Below are 15,010 nucleotides of genomic sequence, written 5' to 3'. Positions count from 1 at the left end.
GATACAACCAAGTCCAAAAACATCTCTTGTGTCACTACTGCTAAAGCATGCCAATATATTTTCATAAAAAGCAGATGTTTAACAGGAAATTCTATTTCATAAAATTTTAATACTCCTTAGTTCAAATACATTTTATGACTATAAGAAATTGATTTAAGAGAAAACTCCAAAGCTTATCAATCAAAAGCTGCCTCTACATTCTGGAATCATTGGCTACACCAAATAGGAAATCCAGAATAAAGACCTTATTAGGAACAATTGCCATTTAAACTATTACCTTCTTCAGTTATACTGTTCTTGTTAGTTGAATGGCCTTAAATTCTAACAGATTGTTTGAAAATGTCATTCTACTTCTACTTGACTGAAAACATTGTGCCATTATTCTCTTCTTCATTATATGAGAGTCTAAAATTTCCCTGTGCCAGACAATACATAAACAGTTGGTGATATTAAGCTGACTTTAGAAAATAAAAAATCCCTTGGCCTCAAAGAGGTATTATTTGACTTCAAAAGTTACAGTATGTCTCTCCTCAGCATATGTTACATCTGGGTTTTCAGAAATATATATATTTCACATATTTGTTCACATAAAATTTGAGAAAGGAAGAATTTGCTATAAAAGAATATGTTGTCTTTTTGTGGTTTTATAAGGGGAAATTACCTAAGGACAGAAAGTATAAGTAGGGCATTACAATGACAAATATTCTCTGGGGCACAGGGAGTACAAAAATGCCAGTATTACATGCTGGCATTTGTATTTTGAACTCTCACCTTAGCATTTCTTACTTATTGGAGATGAGCCTAAGTAACTTTTGCCCCCTCAGCTCACCTACAAGTTTAGGGCAAAAACAAAAAAAAAATCCAAAAACAAAATCCTTCCTTCTTGTTCAAATACGAACTTCTTCGAGGAGCAGGTTCAGTCCCAGATACATTAGCATTTGCCTAGTTGTACTTTACTGAAGTAAACCCACCATCTGAAAATCAAGTTAGAAGCTGATGACTTCTTTAATAAATGCATCTATTTGTGTTTCATTTAGGTATTTTTAAATAGCAACCTTTTCTAGTATATTAAATTGTGATTGGAGGTTATATAAATGTACATATATATCTGAAAACATGACAGGTATACAAAGCAAAGTTTACCTGGCAACTCTAAATGTCTTTCCATTCCATACTTCTCCTCCCCACAACCGTATCTAATTTGAGATCCAGTTGCTTTCAAAGAATCACAGTTTCCATCAGAAAACAACCGATTTGGCTGCACTCTCATAATCATGATTCAAATGAGTTAGTTGCACATAGCAGCTCTCTGGTCCTTTTGTCCTTTGAATCAGGGCTCCTGCCTTCTCCAGGTCACAGATCCCTTAGAGATGCTATTATATAATGAAATAAACTTACTGTTTTCTTTAACACTTTGAGAGCATAAGGCTTCTGGGTCCCCTTCTGTTTGCATCTGTATACAATGGATGTAGCACCCCTTGAGGGGGAAAAAGACAAAAAGAAAATGTTATGCTTTGGACAAGAAATTAAGGGGAAAGCTTGAAAATAAGTATGTCTTACAGTTACCCTCATAACTGACAAGTGTTTATAAGTTCTATTATAGGACTGGCCCAACTGTTGAGAGGATTTTTTTCTCATAACTAAAGATAGTGTGCTAAGATTTTCCTGTCTGCTTTTTTTCTCCTAGCTCAACGCTATACAGGTAACCTGCCTAAGGCTGTTGCCTTCAGTCATCTCTGGAGAAAAGTAAGCCTTATGGCTTCAGGGAGAGGGTTTAATTTCAGCACTAGGCTGTAAGGGTCAGGAAAGTCTCCACTACTTGGCAAAGGTGCTGGGGACCCTTGAGAATTTACACCATTTCATTTGGTTCCCTGGCATTCTCCCAGAGCCAATATTAGTCCCATAGAGATACCGGTTCCTTCATCTTGGTGAATACTGCTACCACTTACTTACATGTGCCTAACAAAAATGATTATGTGAAATGTCCAGGAGAAAATCCTATTAAAATGGTCAAAGATATACAGAGAAAAAGTAAATTTATCCCTCTATAAAAAACTTGGAGAAGTAGAGAAAGTTTTTTACTTGTAAAGGAGAATGGTAAGAAGAGAATAACTATCTTTATGTATGTGATACATGTGTGAAGTTACTAAAAAGAGAACATTAAAAAGCAGGACATTGTGGTCCTGATGCTTCCTCTCCAGTCATGAGAGCAAGAGAACAAGACAGAGATAAAAAGAGACGGAGCAGGCTTAAGTACAACCTTAGAGAACTTCAGATAAGTTTTAAAATAAGATCAGCTGAAGTAAATCTGTCATACTTTGAAGATTAGGCCAAAGGACCTCTCATGATACATTCAGTCCAGTGGTTCTGAAATTCTAAGAAAGAACAAAAGAAATATACAAATCAAGCATATTCCTAGCTACCCATGCACATCAAATTTTTAATAGACCCAGCAAGTCAGGAAATGGTGGTGTAAATGCTAATAGGTAAGAACAATTTCAACACATTTTTTTAAAACTGTGGTAAGATATAACATATACACAAAGAAATAAAGAGTTGCAACGGAATAAATGGAGGTAAATATAAAATTCTATTTTCCTTATTTTTAATTGCTCTAAATGATATCTATAAAAAGCAAAAATATTAATTCACTGTGTTTATGGCATATGTAAAAGTAAAATGTATGACAACAATAGCACAAAGAATGGGAGAAGAATTTGAGAAAATACTGTTAAGTCCTTATATTACATGTTAAGTAGTATGATATTATTTAAAAGTAGACTCTGATTAATTAAAGGTGTATATCGTGTAACCTAGGGCAATGAATAAAATAATTTTTAAAAGCAAAAAATCAATAATGAAGCTAAAATGGAATAATCAGAAATGAAATGCTGGGGAACAAAACAAAATAAGAGATTAAAAAATAAAACAAGTAATAATATGGTGTATTTCAATCCAATCATATAAAAATTACATTAAATGTAAACTTTATAAGCATATCAATTAAAAATAAAGATCATCAGTCACATGCTACAACAGACTCCACTTAATCTTCAGTCTCAATCTGTAGCAATGACCTAAACAAATAATTCCATGTTGTTTTAAGAAAATTTTGTTTATGCTGAAAATCTACCACCCTCCAAATTTTCTGTCATATGTAAACTCGTTCAGCCAATGACTTGCTTCTAATAAATGACTCATTACTTCAGGTTCAAAAAAAAAAAAAGTAAAGATCATCAGATTAGACTGAAAAAAATCAAGACCAAACTATACACCATATACAATAAATCAATTTTAAATATAAAGGGTAAATAGCTTAAAAATAAAATGATAGACTAGAGATACTATGCAAACACTAAACAAAAGAAAGCAGGAGTAGCTATATTAATATCATGTCAACCAGACTTTAAAATAAGGATAAAGATGAACACAACTTAATTATTACAAGGTCTATTCCACAAAATGACATAACAAATGTAAATGTGTATGCACCTAACAACAGTGCTTCAAAATACATGAAGCAAAAACTGATAAAACTGAACAGAGAAATAGACAAATCCACAAAAACAGTTGGAGACATCAACACACCCTCTCAGCAGTTAATAGAGAAAGCAGAAAAATTACCACTGAGGATATGGAGGACATGAACAACATTATCAACTAAACTAAGTTAAATGACATTTAGAAAACACTACACAAAAACAGCAGAATACACTTTCTCTTTGAAGTTAAAAGATTCATATACTTGATTTCCTGACTTAGTATAAAGCTACAGTAATCAAGAGAGTGGTATTGAAGGAAGAATAAACATGTAGACAAATGGAAAGGAAAAAAGAATCCAGAAGTAGTTGTACACATATATGGCTAATTGGTTTCTGACAAAGGTAAATAAATAGGCAATTTGGTGGCGAAAGGACAGTTTCACCAAGTATAAATAGTGCTGGAACAACTGGATACACATATGCAAAAGCAAAAACAAAAAGCCTTTATCCAAGCTCATACTCTATGAAAAAATTACTCAAAATGGATCATAAATATACATGTAAAACCTATAATTCTAAAACTTAAAAAAAAGAAGAAAATTTTGTGACCTTTAGTTAGGCAATGATTTCTTACATACACAGCCCAAAGCACAATAATTCAAAGAACAAATAAATAAATTAGACTTCATTTAAATTAAGAATGTCTGCTTTATGAAAGACACAGAGAGGGAGAAAGTTTTTATAATCACATATCTGATAAAGGACTTGTATCTAGAATTAGAAACAAACTCATAGCCCAATAAAAAGAAAGTAATGCATTTTACAGATGGGCCAAAGATTTGAATATATACTTCACCAAAGAAAATATATGGATGGCAAAAAGCACAAAGAAAGATGCCCAACAACATCAGTCATTAGGGAAATGCAAATTAAAACCACAATGAATCACTGTAGAAATCAAAGAGGAAATCAAAAAATACCTAGAAACAAATGACAATGAAAACACAATGACCCAAAACCTATGGGATGCAGCAAAAGCAGTTCTAAGAGGGAAGTTTATAGCAATACAATCCTACCTCAAGAAACAAGAAACATCTCAAATAAACAACCTAACTTTACACCTAAAGCAATTAGAGAAAGAAGAAAAAAAAAAAACCCAAAGTTAGCAGAAGGAAAGAAATCATAAAGATCAGATCAGAAATAAATGAAAAAAAAATGAAGAAAACAATAGCAAAGATCAATAAAACTAAAAGCTGGTTCTTTGAGAAGATAAAAAAAATTGATAAACCATCAGCCAGACTCATCAAGAAAAAAAGGGAGAAGACTCAAATCAATAGAATTAGAAATGAAAAAGGAGAAGTAACAACCGACACTGCAGACATACAAAGGATCATAAGAGATTACTACATGCAACTATATGCCCACAAAATGGACAACCTGGAAGAAATGGACAAATTCTTAGAAAAGCACAATCTTCTGAGACTGAACCAGGAAGAAACATAAAATATAAACAGACCAACCGCAAGCACTGAAATTGAGACTATGATTAAAAATCTTCCGACAAACAAAAGCCTAAGACCAGATAGCTTCACAGGCGAATTCTATCAAAGAGCTAACACCTATCCTTCTCAAAAATCTTCCAAAATATAGAAGAGGGAGGAACACTCCCAAGCACATTCTATGAAGCCACAATCACCCTGATACCAAAACCAGGCTAATATGTCACAAAGAAAGAAAACTACAGGCCAATATCACTGATGAACATAGATGCAAAAATCCTCAACAAAATACTAGCAAACAGAATCCAACAGCACATTAAAGGATCATACACCATGATCAAGTGGGGTTTATCCCAGGAATGCAAGGATTCTTCAATATACACAAATCAATCAATGTGATACACCATATTAACAAACTGATGGATAAAAACCATATGATAATCTCAATAGATGCAGAAAAAGCTTTCAACAAAATTCAACACCATTTATGATTAAAAACCCTCCAGAAAGTAACAGAGAACTTATCTCAACATAATATAGGCCATATATGACAAACCAAAGCCAACATCATTCTCAATGGTGATAAACTGAAACCATTTCCACTAAGATCAGGAATAAGACAAGGTTGCCCACTCTCACCACTATTATTCAACATAGTTTGGGAAGTTTTAGCCACAGCAATCAGAGAAGAAAAAGACATAAAAGAAATACAAATCAGAAAAGAAGAAGTAAAACTGTCACTGTTTGCAGATGACATGATACTATATGTAGAGAATCCTAAAGATGCCACCAGAAAACTACTCTAGCTAATCAATGAATCTGGTAAGGTAGCAGGATACAAAATTAATGTACAGAAATCTCTTGCATTCCTATACACTAATGATGAAAAATCTGAAAGTGAAATTAAGGAAACACTCCCATTTACCACTGCAACAAAAAGAATAAAATACCTAGGAATAAACCTACCTAAGGAGACAAAAGACGTGTATGCAGAAAACTATAAGACACTGATGAAAGAAATTAAAGATGATACAAATAGATGGAGAGATATACCATGTTCTTGGATTGGAAGAATCAATAATGTGATAATGACTCTACTACTCAAAGCAATCAACAGATTCAATGCAATCCCTAACAAACTACCACTGGCATTTTTCACAGAACTAGAACAAAAAATTTCACAATTTGTATGGAGACACAAAAGACCCCGAATAGCCAAAGCAATCTTGAGAAGGAAAAACGGAGCTGGAGGAATCAGGCTCCCTGACTTCAGACTGTACTACAAAGCTACAGTAATCAAGACAGTATGGTACTGGCACAAAAACAGAAATATAGATCAATGGAACAGGATAGAAAGCCCAGAGATAAACCCACGCACATATGGTCACCTTATCTTTGACAAAGGAGGCAAGAATATACAATGGAGAAAAGACAGCCTCTTCAGTAAGTGTTGCTGGGAAAACTGGACAGCTACATGTAAAAGAATGAAATTAGAACACTTCCTAACACCATACACAAAAATAAACTCAAAATGGATTAAAGACCTAAATGTAAGGCCAGACACTATCAAACTCTTAGAGGAAAACAAAGGCAGAACACTCTAAGACATAAATCACAGCAAGATCCTTTTTGACCCACCTCCTAGAGAAATGGAAATAAAAACAAAAATAAATGAATGGGACCTAATGAAACTTAAAAGCTTTTGCACAGCAAAGGAAACCATAAACAAGACGAAAAGACAACCCTCAGAATGGGAGAAAATATTTGCAAATGAAGCAACTGACAAAGGATTAATCTCCAAAATATACAAGCAGCTCATGCAGCTCAATATCAAAAAAACAAACAACCCAGTCCAAAAATGGGCAGAAATCCTAAATAGACATTTCTGCAAAGAAGATATACAGATAGCCAGCAAACACATGAAAGAATGCCAACATCTAACTAATCATTAGAGAAATGCAAATCAAAAGTACAATGAGGTTATCACTTCACACCAGTCAGAATGGTCATCATCAAAAAAATCTACAAACAATAAATGCTGGAGAGGGTGTGGAGAAAAGGGAACCCTCTTCCACGGTTGGTGGGAATGTAAATTGATACAGCCACTATGGAGAACAGTATGGAGGTTCCTTAAAAAACTAAAAATAGAACTACCATACGACCCAGCAATCCCACTACTGGGCATATATCCTGAGAAATACATAATTCAAAAAGAGTCATGTACCACAATGTTCATTGCAGCTCTATTTACAATAGCCAGGACATGGAAGCAACTTAAGTGTCTGCCGACAGATGAATGGATAAAGAAGATGTGGCATATGTATACAATGGAATATTACTCAGCAATAAAAAGAAATGAAATTGAGTTATTTGTAGCGAGGTGGATGGACCTAGAGTCTGTCACACAGAGTGAAGTAAGTCAGAAAGAGAAAAACAAATACTGTATGCTAACACATATATATGGAATCTAAAAAAAAAGGTTATAAAGAACCTAGGTGCAGGACAGGAATAAAGATGCAGACGTAGAGAATGGACTTGAGGACACGGGGAGGGGGAAGGGTAAGCTGGGACGAAGTGAGAGAGTGGCATGGACTTATATACACTACCAAATGTAAAATAGATAGCTAGTTGGAAGCAGCCGCATAGCACAGGGAGATCAGCTCTGTGCTTTGTGACCACCTAGAGGGGTGGGATAGGGAGGGTGGGAGGGAGATGCAAGAGGGAAGAGATATGGGGATATATGTATATGTATAGCTGATTCACTTTGTTATAAAGCAGAAACTAATACACCATTGTAAAGCAATTATACTCCAATAAGAATGTTAAAAAGAAAATAAAAACAAAAAACAGAATAAAACCACAATGAGATACAACTACACTCGTATTGGAATGTCTAAGAAAAGAGAGAGAGAGAGGCAATACCATGGCTGGCAAGGATGCAGAGCAAGTGAAATTTATACACCGCTGGAAGGAATGCAAAATGATACAGCCCCTTCGGAAAACAGCTTGGCAGTTTCTTATAAAATTGAGAATACCATACCATTGAAAGCTGTGTTCACTCACAAACTTGAACATGAATCTTTACAGCAGCTTGTCAGTAATCAGGAAACACTACAAACAACTCCCATATCCCTCAACTGAGAAATGAGTAGAATACTCATAAATAAAAAGGAATGAACTAGGATACACACAATAACTTGGATGATTCTCTAACATAGTATCCTAAGGGAAAGAAGCTAGGCTCAAAAGGATGTATATTGTACTGCACTTATATAATATTCTTGCAAAGGTAAGACTGTAGGGACAGAAAATAGATCAGTGGCTAAGAAGTGGGGGAGGGACTGACTACAAGTGAGTATGGGAGAATTTCCTAGCATAATGAAATTGTTCTATATCTTGACTGTGGTGGTTTTTACATAACTATATACATTTGTCAAAATAGGTAGAACTGTGCAATAGAACAGGTGAAATTTATAATTATATAATTATATAATTTAGAGTTATACCTTAATAAAAATACAGTAAAAAACCTTTCCAAGAAAACCGTATTGTTCAAAAGTAAGATTAAAAAACCACAGTACCAAAATGTAACCTATAATATTCAACTTACTCTATTTCCATTTAATGGCAACTGGTGAAATAAAAAAAAAAAGAAAGAAAATAAAAAAGAGAAAATAAAGGGAAGTGATTTGCAAACATTGAAGAAAACTAAAAATTTAATTTTTATACCAATTGAAAAATTAATATTATTCAAGAATTCATGTAAAAGAAAATATATTAAATAGCATCCATTCCTTAATTTCCTTATCACATTAAATTAACCTATCAATAATTTCAATATATAAATCATTACCATAACAACAGCTTTCAAAGAAATTTTAACAAAATACATTCTTGTCTGATCAACCTCAAGATACAAGTATGCTAGAAATAACTTAAAGTTTTTTTAATTTTTAATTTTTGTGTATGAAGAATCCATTAAGAATGTCCAATTTATTTTGTTAAGTAATAGTCTTGTTAATATTAATAGAACTTTTAATTTTTTCCCAGCTCTACTGAGATATAATTGACACATAACAGTGTGTAAGTTTAAGGTGTACAATGTAATGCTTTGATATAAATAGGTATTGCAAAATTTATACCACAATATAATTAGTTAATATATCCATCACCTCACATAGCTACAATTTTAGAAATAACTTTTTAAAGGATGTAAAGATCAAATTAAAAGAATAGAACAGCCCAAACAAACTTATATGAAAATAACACCTCAGTAATTTAATCTGTATTCTTTGCTGAAATTAAACAATTAATTTAAATCATTTAATGTCTGTAAATATAATTTTAGAAAGAAACCACACTTTCAGTATGTTTATATAAAAATAAAAATATTTTGTATATTAACAGTAAATTTTTAATACATAAAGAAGTTTTTGTTAAAGTGTTGTATCTACATTTCAAAATAAATTGTATAAAGAGAGAATCGCCGTAAAATTTCCTGAGATATAAAGGAAGCAAGAAGATTACAATAGAGGATTTTATATTCATGGAGTTATTCAACTGGAAAAATATTCACTACTCATTTCTATTCATTTATAACATATTCTTTAACAAAAAGGCCAAAGAATATAGAAATTATTTTGGTTACAATTTTTTTTTTCTATAATTTTGATGAGGAAGTCAATACTTTTTTGGAGTCTGGGCCTAACTTCCACTTTCACATTAGTTTTCTTTAAAGAAATTTTGTAACAAAATCACTTTTTAAATACAGCCTTGTCTAATATGGCTGATAATTTTAAAAAAAGTTAAAAGCAAGAAGTTAAAAATGTCAACTACCATGTTTCACTGCAGAGAAAGAGAAGGTAGTCAAACCTACAACATGTTTGTAAAATCACTTATCGTATGTGTATATGATAACCATAATACTAGGTATATGCTATTATATACACATACTATATATAGTATATATATATATATATATATATATATATATAGTGCATATACATAGTGTATATATAGTGTATGTATGTGTGTGTCTGTGTGTGTCTGTGTGTATATATATATATATATAAAATGCACACACATACACCATTGCCCTGTAAAGCTGTGAAGAAGCACTTGATGTTGGTACCTAGCACTGTGTCCAAACTTATAAATATGGGGGAAAAGCACCAGATATAATGTTTGCCTGAAGGCATTTCAAGCAGAGCCCCTTGCTACCACATTTAGGACTATTTAGTACAGAAAAGGGGGTTGTTTATCCTACTGCTCACCTTTACAGGCTCCTCATGGTCAACACTTAGGAGACAACTATCAAAAATGTTTTTCATCTCTCTTATAACACAGGGTTTTTTTCTTTTCTTTTCTTTATAATCTCTTTATTTCTTTTCTTTATAATCTTTTTACTCTTCCTTTTTCTCTTTTTTCTTCTATTAAAAAAATAAGATTGGCTAAAGATTGGTTTAATTTTTCCCTTCAAACGAAATCCAAGTGCATTGACATAACTGTCCACCCACTGGCTGAGAGATAGATATTCAAATGCATTCAAAGGGCCAGGCAGAGGTCAATCTGCTTCGAAATGGAAGCAGGAAGTCCGAAGTCTGGATTCACGTCAGTGTTTTAGGGAATTAGGATGATTGTGCAATGTTAAGACAGTTTAGAATCACTGGCATTCTCCCATCAAGGGAGGTTATAAATCAGAGACTGGCTTTCAGGAGGAGGACCTAGTGGGACATTTGTGACTGGGTTGAAGCAATAGAGCTTGGCTTCCCTTGGCACCAAACATAAAACTTGCTTTTTGGAAATGCAGGAGAACTTCAGGTATGGAATCTCTTAAGATATAGAAGTCTGGAAGGACTGTTGACTACTCTGTTGTTTGGCCCCAGCTGCATCTTTGTAAAGACATGCTTCACAGCCATGTAAAATGGTCTTTGCTAAGGATATTAGACCTCATAGGTTATTTTTTTTAATTAATTAATTTATTTTTGGCTGTGTCGGGTCTTCGTTGCTGCGTGCGGATTTCTCTAGTTGTGGCGAATGGGAGCTACCCTTCGTTGCGGTGCATGGGCTTCTCATTGCAGTGGCTTCTCTTGTTGCAGAGCATGGGCTCTAGGCACGCTGGCTTCAGTAGCTGTGGTGCACAGTCTCAGTAGTTGTGGTTCGCAGACTCAGTAGTTGTGGCTCATGGGCTTAGTTGCTCCACAGCACGTGGGATCTTCCCGGACCAGGGATCGAACCCGTGTCCCCTGCATTGGCAGGCAGATTCTTAACCATTGCACCACCAGGGAAGTCGTAGGCCTCATAAGTTATTAAAGACTTTCACCTTTTATTTTTTTTTTAATGGGAGGAGTCTTGAAATGGAACCAAAGAGTCTTGTTACCTTTTTCTGATGTTGAAGGTGCTTGGTTAAAGAATATAGTTATGTCAAAATATTAACCATTTCTAAACATTTCAATGCATTTATTTCTTGTTCTTCTGTTTGTTTTTACATTTGATTTTTAAATTTTTTATTTCCAAGGTGTGTATGTGCGTGCAAAAAAGATCCTCCTAACGTTCATTATGAAAAGGTTTAAGAGCAAAGATGTGATTTATAAGAACTGTCAATCAGATGTTGAAAATGTGTGTGCGACTCTGTATAGCACTGTATTTCTTCCACATGATTGACTTGCTATTATTTAACAAGCCTATTCTTTTCACTGATTTTGATTAGATGAATTATTAAAGAAGACTGGTTATAACCTCAAAATTGATTCTTCTTGGGGGTGAAAGTAGAGTCATTTTCAGGAACAGGAGGCTGAAAAGTCAAAGTCTCTGAGTGTTTAATGTCAGCATACATCTGGCTCCATTCCAGCGACAGTTTTTCATTGTTTCATTCCCTATCTCCGTCAGCTGCAACGCCTCAATGTTCTTCACTACTTAAGTGTTTCAAGATGTTCTTTGGTCACCAAAGATTAAAAAAAAAAAAAAAATCTAAACCTTAAACCAACAAAGAACAGAAGAAAAAAATTGCTGAAATGATATAATTACTGATTTGGCGTTTTCAACCTACAACTTGAAGAATGGCTAACGTTTAGAATTTAGAAAGTTGCTATTAGACCTGGAGTTTTTCCAAGCCAATTAAATTTTACAATCTTAAAGTAAATCTCAAAAATACCATATCAAGGAATGATACTGAACCCCAGACCTTAAGAAGTGCTCAAGGCCCAAAGTTTTAATAAGCTTGAGTTCAGAGTCTATCCATAACTGCACTCCCTTCTCTGGTTCATTGACTTGCTAAATCCCACAGGGAGCAAGAGCAAGCACTCCATTTCAGCATCAGGGTCATAGCACATCCTCTTACTCGGGGAATTATATTGACTCTTGTAGCTGTCTCCCTGAAAGATTCTCATTTGTCATTTCACTCTGAGGTCAGCTTAGTCTATATCCACTGTATTTTATGTCTAATTCCTGACCTATATTCCCTTCCTCAAGACCTATACACATTGCCAAGTGTTTAACTTTTTAACTCTGATCACCAACTCAGATCATAAACCATTATATTCTCTACTTAGTGTGCCTCTAGTTTTCTCACAACCTGCTTGTCTGGTTAACAATTTCTTTCAATGGTTGCCTGACAGCACCTAGTTGTGACTTTGCTCCTAGTGCCTGAATCTCTGCAAGAACTGGCTGAAACATGACCCCTTTTGTTCCAAAAATTTAACAAAACCCCTGTCCTAAGGTAAACTGAGAGCTTAAGAAGCTTTAGAATCCAAATGCTGAATTTTGGCCACCACAAAGTAAGTAAAAAACAACTTCAAATTATCAGGCTGCCTTAAGTATTTATTCTCAATGACAAAGTGATGCGACAGTAAAAATTGTGAATATAAAAGGTCTTGGGCTTCCCTGGTGGCGCAGTGGTTGAGAATCTGCCTGCCAATGCAGGGGACACAGGTTCGAGCCCTGGTCTGGGAAGATCCCACATGCCGTGGAGCGGCTGGGCCCGTGAGCCGCAACTACTGAGCCTGCGCATCTGGAGCCTGTGCTCCGCAACAAGAGAGACCGCGATAGTGAGCGGCCCGCACACCGCGGTGAAGAGTGGCCCCCACTTGCCGCAACTAGAGAAGGCCCTCGCACAGAAACGAAGACCCAACACAGCCATAAATAAATAAATTAATTAATTAAAATGGAGATTTCTTTAAAAAAAAAAAAGGTCTTAATACTGTTGGCCATCAGTATCAATTAGATACATTCTTTTTTAAAAAATTTTATTTATTTATTTATTTATGGCTATGTTGGGTCTTTGCTTCTGTGCGAGGGCCTTCTCTAGTTGCAGCAAGTGGGGGCCACTCTTCATCACGGTGCGTGGGCCTCTCACTATCGCGGCCTCTCTTGTTGCGGAGAACAGGCTCCAGATGCGCAGGCTCAGTAGTTGTGGCTCACGGGCCCAGTTGCTCCGCGGCATGTGGGATCTTCCCAGACCAGGGCTCGAACCTGTGTCCCCTGCATTGGCAGGCAGATTCTCAACCACTGCGCCACCAGGGAAGCCCCCAAGATACATTCTTTTAGCAACTTTCAAGTATATAATACAGTATTTATTGTTAACTATAATCACCATGCTGTACATTAGATCCCCAGAACTTATTTACTTTGTAACTGGAAGTTTGTACCCATTGACCTATATCTCCCCATAACCCCCATCTCCCAGCCTCTGACAATCACCATTCTACTCTGTTTCTACGAGTTTGGCTTTTTTATATTCCACATATAAGTGATATCACATAGTATTTGTCTTCCTCTGTCTGACATTTCACTTAGCGTAATGCCCTCAAGGTCCATTCATGTTGTCACAAATGGCAGGATGTTCTTTCTCATTACTAAATTTCCCATATATATATATATATATATATATATATATATATATATATATATATATACACACACACACGCACACACACACACACACACAAACACACACACACACCTGTTGATGGACACTTAGGTTGTTTCCATACCTTGGCTATTGTGAATAATGCTGCAGTGAACATAGGAGTGCAGATATCTTTTTGAGATACTGGTTTAGTTTCCTTGGATATATATCCAGAAGTGATATTGTTGGATTATATAGTTCTATTTTTAATTTTTTGAGGATCCTCCATATTGTTTTCTATAGAGACTGCACCAATTTACATTCCCATCAACATAAAGTTTCCCTTTTCTCCATATTCTCACCAACACTTATCTCTTGTCTTCTTGATGACAGCCATTCTAACAGGTGCGAGATGACATCTCATTGTGGTTTTGATTTGCATTTTCCCAGATGATTAGAGATGTTGAGCATCATTTCATGTACCTATTGGCCATCTGGATGTCTCCTTTGGAAAAATGTCTATTTGGTTCCTCTGCCCATTTTTTAATCAGATTGTTTTTCACCTTTTAATGGCAGTATTTAGTTCATTTACATTTAGTATTACTAGTGATAAGATTGGGTTTAAGTCATCCATATTGCTATTTGTTTTTTGTTTCATTTGTTCTTTGTTCCTTTTTCTACATTTTACTGCTGTCATTTGGATTGAGTATTTTAGTATTTTCAGTATCTATTTTATCACCTCTCTTGGCCTTTAAGGTAGACCTCATTATTTTGTTAATAGTTGTTCTCAGGATTACAGTATACATCTTTAACTTATCATAGTCGGCTCATAGCTAATACTGTAAAATACAAGAACCTCAAAACAGTAATTCCATTAACCACCTTCCCTTCTTTCTCTATTCTTTAGTTATTGTTTTTGTATATTTTACTTCTGCAATGATTTTATTTTGCTTCAAATGACTAGTTTTTAAAAAGATATTAAGGGAAGGGTGAAAACTATTTTATATTACCTATATTCTTCTATTTCCAATCTGAATTTCTGTCTGGTATTATTTCCCTTCCCAAAGAACTTCCTTTAGCATTGCTCGTGCTTCATGTGCAATGATAGTAGATATGCCCAGTGTTCATTTATTTTTAAATGTCTTTATTTTACTCTCATTTTTGAGAGCTATTTTCACTAGCTA

General features: G+C 34.7%; 1 protein-coding gene across 1 annotated transcript in view; it reads right to left on the bottom strand.

Moving 5' to 3' along the window:
- CAMK4 (calcium/calmodulin dependent protein kinase IV) overlaps nt 1–15,010 on the bottom strand; it is a 208,550-nt gene that overhangs the window by 97,319 nt on the left and 96,221 nt on the right. Inside the window, exon 2 of the mRNA XM_059919407.1 lies at nt 1,399–1,477. Within this exon, the coding sequence (XP_059775390.1) occupies nt 1,399–1,477 (79 nt within the window). The remainder of the gene's footprint in view (nt 1–1,398; nt 1,478–15,010) is intronic.

This window comes from Balaenoptera ricei, chromosome 3, assembly GCF_028023285.1.
Source record: "Balaenoptera ricei isolate mBalRic1 chromosome 3, mBalRic1.hap2, whole genome shotgun sequence".
In the NCBI taxonomy this organism is placed as follows: domain Eukaryota; kingdom Metazoa; phylum Chordata; class Mammalia; order Artiodactyla; family Balaenopteridae; genus Balaenoptera; species Balaenoptera ricei.
The sequence above is the reverse complement of the archived record's forward strand: the minus strand, read 5'-3'. Positions and strand labels throughout refer to the sequence as shown.